Source organism: Schistocerca piceifrons, chromosome X, assembly GCF_021461385.2.
Source record: "Schistocerca piceifrons isolate TAMUIC-IGC-003096 chromosome X, iqSchPice1.1, whole genome shotgun sequence".
In the NCBI taxonomy this organism is placed as follows: Eukaryota; Metazoa; Arthropoda; class Insecta; order Orthoptera; family Acrididae; genus Schistocerca; species Schistocerca piceifrons.
The window spans coordinates 317,900,224-317,911,580 of NC_060149.1; the positions used below are offsets into that span (position 1 = coordinate 317,900,224).

An 11,357-nucleotide genomic window follows, 5' to 3' on the forward strand; every position below is an offset into this window, starting at 1 on the left:
ACTCCTCCTAGTCTGTCGAGGAGCTCCTGGAAGTGCTAAAAAAATTAAGCAAACTCCAGTGTTACATTCTTGATTTTCTTTATTTAAACTAACGACTTGTCGCCTGAATATGTTTCTTATATTTCATTTTATCTGTTTCTACAATCGTGTTATAATTTCATGTATTGACTTGTTCCATGACCATGGAGACTTCTCCTTAATGTGGTCCCGCGGAACAATAAATAAATAAAAACAAAAACAACAAATGAGCATGAAGTACCACCACTTCTCATAACCCAAACCACTTCACACATTGCTAACTTATCATAACATATAGGGGTATTTCAAAGAGGTTAAAAATTTCAAAAGTGGTAGAAAGTAGTATGGGATTCTTTTTCGGTTATGAGATGTACTAACCAAAGAAGCAAATTTCAAGGTGCAGAAAAGGGCCATAAGAATAATACTTAAAAGCAGTAGACAGGTGCAGTGTCACGAAATGCTTAGAAAGAATAATTGGGTATCCTTACTGAGCTAAATGAGTTCATCTACCAGTCTGTTGCTCACATCAGGAAAAACATTAGTAAGAATGTCACAAACAGTTCTATACATGATCGTAGAACGAGGCCTAGTTTGATGTTACATTTACAAAGGAAAAATGAACTCTAAACAGCAATTTTTTCTGGGATTCCTCCCTTCCTTTCCAGCACCTTTTATCCAGCCAGCACTGGGTAAGGACTGACATGGTGCATCTCCAGTCTAACAGCGAAGCAACCATGCCCATACATAGGCTATTACTATGATGATGTAACGACTCCCAAAGGCTATCCCAACTGCCCCCTCCCCCCTCAGGGAGAAGAATCTCTGTATCTCTTCTGTCTGCATCTATTGTAATGGCATGGTCAAATGTGATGTCTCATCTCCCCCCCCCCCCCCCCCCCCATTCAAAGTGTTTACATATGATGTAACCGAGGCCAGACATATGAACTAGCCCAGTATTTACCTAAGTGGATATGGAAGGCCACCTGAGAACGAAGTAAATTCTGGCTGGCACAGAGGCCTCTGTCATTAATCCACAAGGCGGATTTGATGTGGGCTCAGCGCACTTCAGTGTCTTGGAAGCAATCACTTTACCATGCTTTGCTATGCGGGATTAATACCGTGTAATTTACACAAGGAGATGAAAGAGAGATTTAAAATAAATTTATTTAAAAATGCATGGCAAAAGTTACTTTGTACCACATAATTATTCCACACTATTGTTCCACTGACAAATGTAGAAAGGGAAAAATGGTTGCCTGCATGCCTCTGTAGGCACCTTAATCTTCCCTATTTTTTCCTTCTGCTCCTTACACAAGATGCATGTTGCAGATCAGATAATCTAATCATTCTACAGTCTGTTTAACATGCTGGTTCTCTACAACTCCCTCAACAGTGCTTCACAAAAAGATTGTCATCTTCTCCTCTCTCAGGATTCCCATCTATCATCATGAAGAATTTCCATAAAACTCTAGCATTTTGCAAGTTACCTCCTTTATGGGCAGATATGATGATGCACCCAAGAACTTCTCAGAAGTTTCCCATAAAGCCGCAGTTTGCCAATCATGTTCGCTACAACTGATGTTACAATCTCGTTCAATATAATGTTGGTTTGCTGTATATATTAAATTGATTTGAATGAGAAACAAGCATTTGTGTTTCAACATTACAGGAATGTTTCTTCTATCCATCCTCATAACTTACATTCATCCACATCCTAAGTAAACTGTATTCAGCACATGAACTAGCAATTCTGTAAGTCATCCTCAACTCCTCTGCAGTCATATAATGCCACTTTCTAAAACACAGAAGCATTAACAGTAAACAGTATCAGATTACTGCTCACTCTACCCGACACAGCATTTATTTGCATGGAGAACAGGAGAGGTCCTACCACATTTCCCTGGGGGTACTCCTGATGTTACCTTTGCAGTTTGCTGTCCGAGACAATGTACTAAACATACGCTCAGCAAGCCACCTTATGGTGTTTGGCAGAGCATACTTTGTGTACCACTATCACTTCCCCCTTTCCTGTTTCAGTCATGAATGGTCCACGGGAAAATAATTGTAGACTAGTGTCATCGTTAGCTTAAATCTCACAAATTTCACCTTCAAGGCATTTTCACAATATGCATAGGAAGAAGCAATATTTTGTCAATTCTTTTAGTAATGTGTGCTCTCAGAATCTTAACAGAAAACCACACCTCGATGCACAAAGCCTCTTGTAGCATCTGCACTGGAAATGAATGAGCATATCTGTGACACTTTCACACTTACCAAATGAACCTATAACAAAATGTGCTGCTCTTCTTCAGAGCATATCTTTTTCGTCTATCAATCCTATATGGGTATGGATCCCAGACTAACAAGCAATATTCAAGTATTGGTCAAACATGGGTTTTTTAAGTTACCTCTTTCATGGGCAGACTTCAGTTCCCAAGGATTCTTCCAATGAATCTTAGTCTGGCATCTGCCTCACCTGTGATTTGTTTTAAGTGCTCATTCCACTTTACATCACTCTGTATGCATACTCCCAGAAATTTTATGAATGTTACATGCAGTATGTTACATTTGTTTATGCAGAGGGACAACTGCCAATCCCTGCACCTAGGTCCATCCTCTGCAGGTCTTCCAAAATTTTGTTCCAATTTTGTAGAACTGAGGCTTCTTTTTATACAACCACATCATCTTTGAAAAGCTTCATAAAAGTTCCAATGTTACCCATTAGGTCCTATAACATGCTCTTCACATACACCTGAAGTAACTTTTACATCTGAATATTCATCTCCATTAAGAACGACATGCTGTGTTCTGTTTGCTACAAACCCTTCAATCCAATCTAAATGTTGGTCTTATTTCCATACACTATCATTTTGTCCACTAGGTAACAGAACAAAGGTGTAACAAATGTCTTCTGAAAGTCAAGGAACATGGCATCAAAATGGCACTGGTATCCTTCTTATGTCTCTCCTGGAAGAACAGAGTGAGCTGGATTTCATATCATTCATCCAAGAGATTTTCAGTCTCCAGTATTCTCACAATATGTGAGCATAATACAATTTAAAAAAATTCTACCACAAACTGACACTACTGGTGTATTGCACCTATTCAATGACCATTCCTGAAAATAGGAGCAACCTGCACTTTTTCCAATCACTGGCAATGCTTCATTTGATGTTCATGCAATGATGTGAAAACAGTACAATCTTCCTCAGTGAAAAAGTTTTGGACAAATAATTTAGGATCATAAAGACACCAGAACTTGTTAAGAGGTTTTGTCACATCAATAGAAAGAATTTTGAATTCACTGAATGCTTAATAGATGTCTCTTCTTATTCTAATTTTGACTTATGCAGTTCTGTTTGTCTATAAGGCTTTCGCCATGTTTAAATCTGCAGTGAAGCTCTTTGTTTTCAGAGCAGCTTTCAAGCAGTTTCCTCCCTCAAGGAAAATACTCAAAGATCCTACCCAAGACCAGTGTTACAGATATTGGTCTATAATTTTGTGTTCTATGTACAGTAACTCAGCATAGGAAATCTTATATAGGAAGAGCAGTGAAGTTTTATGAATGAACTAATGTTGGAGGTCATGTGTGAATATCTACTGCACATTAAATAGAACATAGCTGCAAATCTAGTTGCAATACAATTGGGTACATAATTTGTTTACGATTTAAGTTATTCATAGTTTTCAGATATCTGTTTGGCATAGATGTCCCTTACTATATGAAAAAAAATCCAAGTGAGGTGGTACAGAACACTGTACTATCTCTCACAGTACTTTAGTTACATACAGTAACAAAAACTGAATTTACAATATGGAGGAGCAAAATTTATACTCATCTAGAATATCTAGAATTAGGATTTTGTTATTACCTTGAGTCATTTACACTGATTTACTGCCCCATTCTAGACCAAATTGAGCTATCCTTCTCTCCAAAATAATGCCTTACCTCATCACCCATTCCATCTCTCTGATACTCTAATAAACATTTTTTTTTTAATTTTTGAGAACTCAGGCAATAAGGTCAAGAACCACTCTATATTAAACACACACTAAACCACCAACAAGTCCAACAAATGCCATTGGGACACATATACAGTCTGTGGTTTTACCTAAAAACAGTGAGCTGATTGGTAAAAGGCTATAACTCTCAGTCACTAAAACAATATTCTGTTGATACTGACTAACTAGAAGTGTTGGGCAAAGCAATACGAACACTTAAAAAGTATTCATTGTGCAAAAGCATGTAATCAGAATAATAGTGGGAGCCCACCCTAGATCACCTTGCAGATATTTATTTAATGAACTCGGGATATTCACAGTACCATCACAATACATCTACCACTTACAAAATTTGTTATTAATAACCCATCCCAATTCAAAAATAATAGCAAAATGCATTGCTGCAACACTAGAAGAAAGGATGCTCTTCACTATTACAGGTTAAATCTGACTTTGGCATAGAAAGGGGTGAATTATGCTGTCACAAAAATCCGATCAGTTGCCAAAGAGCATTAAAAGTCTGGCAGATAGCCAACCAGCATCTAAAAACAGATTAAAAATTTCTGAATGACACAGCTCCTCCTACACAATAGGTGAATTTTTGAACATGAAGTAGCAATTTTACAATGATTACATGTATGTTTAAACCCAATCCTAGATACGTAACTCCAGAAAGGAGAGGAGAGATTTCACCCTTGCAGAAGGTAAAAATCTTCTGTTATCAACAAAGAATGAATTGACTGTTGAATGATTATAATAACTTAAAATAGTTTAATTTCCTCCCACAGTGATCTTCAGACACTGAAAACAACATTATGCCCATTCCAATCATTACAGATAATATAGTGAGGCTGGACTGCACAGTTATTTCTCTTGTTGTTCTGTCTATATAGACAGATCCTACACTAGCAAATAGTCTTGCTAGTAGACTAGATGGACCATTTCACCTACCCAATTTTAAAGGACATTCCTCAGTATCAATTCTAACACAGTCTCAATGCCTTTATAATGTTATACTACAAAGATACAAAGAGCATCATTACTAAATGTATAACAAAGCAAGCTATTTTGTGATAGTTTTCTCAGCCCTTCATTAACACACAAACTGCACCTTTTGTACGGGATATCCAAATCGTTTTACATCAGCTTAGGTAGTGTAATGTAAATTACAGCTTTCAATGTGAAAATTGTGAATGACATAGTTCAACCCACAAACCAGATTAATAATGGCTCTTTAAATAGAGTATTTGAGATTGGTGTGTAACAACTTTTCTCACATCATAAGAAATGTTATGTAACTCTGCCTCTGTCTGTCTCTTACACACACTGCACACAAAAATTTAAGTAAGCGAATATAATACTAACTGCCTATACAGATTTCGTACAACACTTTCTCCACAGTGTAAGGGGCCATGTGAGGTGGCACAGTGGTAAGATATTGAATTCCCATTTGGTATGTTGGTGGGTCATAAGGAGCATTCAATACGAATTGTCAGCTTTGCCCATTGACTTAATGATAATGGCTACTGTGACATCACCTTTTCGTGCATATATCCAGGGTTTTATAGTTAGTCGGTGAAGCCAATGAATGTGAAAGCAAAAAACCTGACTGTGATGACAGATTGATCTGTAGCTTAGCCCAGGGTCTAGGTTAGGTTCGAAGGTGACAGTTTGCTTGCGAGTTGGCGAACCCAAAGAATGTGAAACAAAGAAAATACTGTTGTAGTTACAGGCTGATCTGTAGTTTAGACCATTTTAAGAAAAACTGCCACTGATATCACATTAATAGTTGCCATGTTGTTTACAGCAATTTTCGCATGTTTCCTACATCACTGGTCAATATGATGGCTCTTATTAAATATTTCCCTTTATCCTGATGGCGGTTCAAATACCTGCCTGGCCATTGTAATCTACACTTCTCCAACTCACTAAAGCAAATGCTGGGACAGTCTCTTTGAGAAGCAAACAGCAGATTTCCTTATTCTTCTTTCCTCAACCAGAACATCTACTTGGGTTCTAATGACATTGTAGTCATGGAAGTTAAACCCTAATCTTACGTTTTCCTTCCCTTCAAACTACTGTGGCAGACTCAGTAAATTGCGGTTAGGTAGGATATGATTCTTTAAGAGAGGGATTGGACGTAGTTAAATATAAATCATGGTATGTTTGTAAGGAAATCATGTAGCTGGTCAGTACATTGTTATAATTTTCATCAAGAAAATGGGTTATAATTGTAAAACTGACTCATTTAACATCACAGGGAGAAGTCGCAATACGACTGATTGAACATGTAAACACCCACTATAACTAATTATATCTGAAATGACCTCGGATATACAATACCTACAGAGAGATAAATTTTAATATTTAAATCACTGACACTGAAATGTATATCAAGAAATGTGTGTCTTAATTATCTTACAGTGTCACTCCACATAAACATCTGTTTATTAATATGGACAATATGCTTTTGTCAGAGTTTTCTTATAAAACTGAGCTTCCTCTGCACAAAATATTACTACAGAATCAGGAACTATAAAGGAAACATATCTTCAGAAATTTTATGTTTGGCTATGGAGATATATTGAAGCTACAGAAATGTTAGAATTTTAACGGAAAACAGTTAATGCTGGTTTAATAGTACTCCATTCACTCGGAACCAGGCAATGGTTGTGAGATGTTCTGGAAGTGACAGTTAAAAATAAAATCAAATGTTGACAGAGAACCCGATGAGATGGTACAGGCAACTAATTTGCAAATTTCCATTATTTGTTTCCTTTAGCAAGTATTGTGACTTCATAGTAAATATTTGGTTCAACTCGTGCATATTACATTTTGGTTGTTGGTGAAAGGGGGTCGACAGAAGCGTCCGATCCCACGTGTCGGCTTTGACCCGTGACGTAAGGGTGTTGTCGTGTGTGACGCCATGACGGCGTGGAGTTTGGTTTGAGTGTGGCTGTCTCCAGTTCTGTTTTATCTTATTTTATTTACTTTTCTGATCTGTTCGTTCTATCTCGTGAGATTTTTTTTTAAATTCAAAAACACTTATTACTTATTTTAATTATCTGTTTCCTCGAATTTCTGTTTTAGTTTATTATATTTAACTTTCTGATCTGTTCGTTCTATCCCGTGAGATTTTTTTTTAAAAAGACAAAAAACACAAATCAGCTACTGAAGCATCTTTATCTTCTATGGGTTGCAGGGGTTACGACCCCTGGGGAGGTGGGTGGATATTCATGCGTGGCTGCCTTCACTTACACGTTGTAGCTACGCAAGGCGTCTAAATTTGTTTATATTTAGTTTGCCCCCACCCAAAACACCCCATTTCCCGCACTTGTCCCGTTAGTGTCATTAGGCTTCTTGTGGAAAGTGTGTGTGTTTGTTTCTGTTTCCGCCATATTTGTGACGTCATGGGTCAAAGCAGATGGGTGGGATCGGACGCTTCCGTATTTCCGTGAAAGGAAGAAGAGGGCCCCAGAACAAGCACATGTCCTACTACTTTTGAATAACATTGTAGGAAATACTGTGTGTTATGTTTGAATGTGATTGATATACCATTATTCATATCCAGCTTCAAAATACGGGGGACTTATATAACACACTGGCACAATGCATATCTGCTTGCACCTCATTTAAACACAAATCTAAAACATAAGTAATGTAGTACAACTTGTCTTCTGCTTGCCTGCCAAACTAAACACTTCTTTCTTTCACTAGAGGTTTCAAAACAGCCAACACAGAGTACAGCCATGCTTTGTTAACTGGTACCAAGTTTTACATGAGTAAATGCCAAAGCATGATTTCTGAAGTGATAAGAAAATGTACCTGAACTCTCTACATATGACTTATCCTTTGTCAACTACATCCCCATCTGATTTGTTTGATGAGCTACACAGTAGCATATTTTCTCCAAGTGGGTTAAGTAAGTATGGGGAGTTCGCTTTATTGCATTTCAAAGTGCTAAATTTAAGTAACCAGTAACATCATTAATGTGTTAAAAATTAATCAAAGTACACTTGACTGTAATATAATTTATTTATTTTCAGTTGTGCTTCCTCACATAACTACAATCAAATACTGTAAATTTTCCAAAGTTACACCTCACATCATTCCTGATATTGGGCAATACGAAGGCTACCTATGGAAATTACGCCACAAAAAAAGTTTCACTGTTCTTACCCTCTAGTAAAAATTAATTTGTCTACAATAATATTTCCTTAATCCACTTACGTACTCCGTTATGTCCCTCATAAATAGAAACAGTGGGGTGGTGGGCTACTTTATTTCAAAATAACTGCTTATGCACCATTTAGTTTCCCTAGAATGTCTTGTAATCCTTTCTCTGACTTGTGAATTATGAGTACTACAGCACACACTGTGAACTACTTATCACTCCAACAAATTAACAGGTAGCAATAAACAATCATTTTAGTTAAAATGCAGTACACCATAATGACAGCTAGAGTATTGTTCACTTCGCTTAACAGAAGAGTAGGCTTTGATGATGCATGCGTGTTTTTGTACTTCACAAACAAAGTATCAAACACGTCTAAATATTTTAGGCGGTGAGCTGGTGTTAATAACTGGGATTCAGACCGTGTAACACGCATAATGTGTTGCTTGGCTGGCTGTCTGTTGGCGACGAACGACAAGAACGCATAGCCGCAACTGTAGCAACAACTTCATACCTTCACCATCCCTTATTCATTTTCATTGCTTCTGACACGATAATGTCAGTTGTTTCAAGCGGCTCGTAAACCATTTGCCGAGGAATCATCTCCCTGTTTCTGTGGTGGGGTTTACTCCTGTTATTACTGGATATTAAATGGTAACTTTATTAGAAAAGAAACACGGATACTTAAGACTTGCTGTACGTGATTTCGCCTGCAGTATATGATGCACGGGAATAATTTATGCTACGTCTTACAATTTGAATTAAATATGAAAACAAGTATTGTTATACACGGCGGCAAACTAAAAACTTACATCAAACGGCGGCTGGTGAAGATCTTGGGCACTCTTTTGAGCTTCAGGTGGTTTCGTAATTGTGGACGTCATTTTTACCTAAAACACAGAAATATTGTCTTTCTAAGTAACCAACACTGAATGTAGTTCGTCTGCAGCGCAAAGTTATTATAGTTAGCGTACAGTAATATCTCTGAGAGTATGTACACGTACTAAACCATTTTCAGGAAACAAAAGGCGTTTTGCCATGACCCTTGTGTTTTAATGTGCACACGTATAGGGATCAAATAGTTCAAAAGTAAACAGCTTCGCCGACACTAAAGCGCCTCAATGAGCAGAATATTTATTTTCATTGTGTTTCTAAATACTGTATTATTGATTTACCGTTTCACGAAAGAAAAATGATGAAAACTGCAGAAAACATTGCAAATATTTAAAGGAAAAACTTTTAAGCTGTCCACGGAAAGATTTCCACCAGAAATTCTCCTACACACCAGTCCATAATCAGGCGCACCAAATGAAGAGGGAATTGTTAGACAAATTAAAAGGTTAAAAATTAGCAAAGCATTTGGTGACGACGAAATTGTTACAGAACTACAGAAATCAGTTGGAAAAAAAAAAAAAACAACGTGAAATGAAATTACATCGATCACGGATACTTAACGTCCGCTACTCATGCTTTCGCCAACAGAATATATCGCACAATAATAATTTACTTTTTTATTATTTGGTTTAAATGTGGAAACATGTAGTATTACAAACGGGGTTATACTAAAAACTTACATCAAACGGCGACTGCACAAGATCTTGGACACTTTTTTGAGATTCGGGTGCTTTCCTAATTATGGACGTCATTTTTTTACCTAAACCACGTAAATATAACCTTCCCCCACAACGAACACTGACTGAGTGACGCTGATCTGCAGCGCAAAGTTATTATAGTTTCAGCACATGAATATCTCTGAGAGGGTGTGCACGTACGTAACGATTTTCATGAAATAAACCGTTTTCTCATAACACTTGTGTTTTAATATACACACCTGTAGGAATCCAACAGATGGCACTACATAATAATGCTTTAATGAGCAGAATATTGATTTTGATTGTGGTTCTGGATACCGATACAGTATTATTGGTATGCTTTTCAAGAAAGAGCGCAGACGTAAACTGCACAGAACATTGCAAGCACTATAAAAAAGATTTAAATTATCCATGGAAATATTTCCACCAGAAATTCCCCCACAAACCAATCCATGTTCAGACACATCAGACGAAGAGGAATTGCTAAATAAATTAAAATGTTAAAAATTAAGAAATCATACGGGGAAGACGAAATTGTTGCAGACATACTGAAATCAACTGGCCATAAAACTTGAAATTAAATTACATTGAACATACAAAACATTGGCGGGAAATTACACTGATACATCCGCTACACAAAAAGGAAGACAGCACTGATGATAATAATTATAGAGAGCCCTCATTGTCTCCTAGATCGAACACAAATTGAATGCAAAATTGGTGAGTGTAAAGCAGATTTCAGACCAAACAGGTGTTTCCCAGATCAAATTTTACTTATGAAACTAATTCTGAGGCATCAAAAAATTTACAATAAGAAAGTAATCTGCACCCACAAAGATTTCAAAAAATATTGTAACTCCAAGGACCATAAACCTCTTTTCTCAATTCTGCAAGAATATGGTCTGTATCTCAAAACCACCACAATCATTAGTGAAAAACTAAATGATACAAAATCCAAGGTAGAATTCAGATTAGAAATTTCAAATCATTTTGAAATTAAAGTAAGAGTGAGGGAAGATGATGGATTCCCTCCATTACCATTCGACTGTGTATTAGAAAAAGTAATTCAATAGTGCTGGAAACTAAAATAAATACTTAAAATTGATGAACTAACCAAACTAGAAATAACTACATTGAGATAGACTGCTTACTTTTTGCAGATGACCTGATGATTCTATATCCCAACATTCAAACAGAACATAAAATTCTTAAAAAGCAGTAGGGAAGTAATGTCCCAATATCGTTTAAAAAAGCAAAACACTTGTCCAGCAACAGATTGACACCCAAAATTCTAAAAACTAAGCATGAGAATATCGTGATAGTTTCTCATTTCAAATAGTAAGCAAAACCATTCAGGAAAGTGGCCTGGAAATGACTGATTATAAAATTCGTTGTCATAAAATAAGAACTACTTTCAGGTTTACAAGAGACACAGACAATTAAAAAAATGCATCTCAGAATTCACCAAACTGAGACATTACGACAGAGCCATCAAATCACAGTGTCTTTTTGGCGCTGAGACAGTTATGTTAAACAGAAAGATATCGACAAAATCCATATGAGAGTATGAC

General features: G+C 36.7%; 1 protein-coding gene across 1 annotated transcript in view; it reads right to left on the reverse strand.

The window, feature by feature from the left end:
- LOC124721731 (probable methylthioribulose-1-phosphate dehydratase) overlaps nucleotides 1–9,896 on the reverse strand; it is a 103,471-nt gene extending 93,575 nt beyond the window's left edge. Inside the window, exons 1-2 of the mRNA XM_047246830.1 lie at nucleotides 9,769–9,896; nucleotides 9,007–9,084 (exon numbers count right to left, since the gene is read on the reverse strand). Coding sequence (XP_047102786.1) covers nucleotides 9,007–9,084; nucleotides 9,769–9,840 — 150 coding nt within the window. The 5' untranslated portion in view covers nucleotides 9,841–9,896. The remainder of the gene's footprint in view (nucleotides 1–9,006; nucleotides 9,085–9,768) is intronic.
- Nucleotides 9,897–11,357: the final 1,461 nt, after the last annotated feature.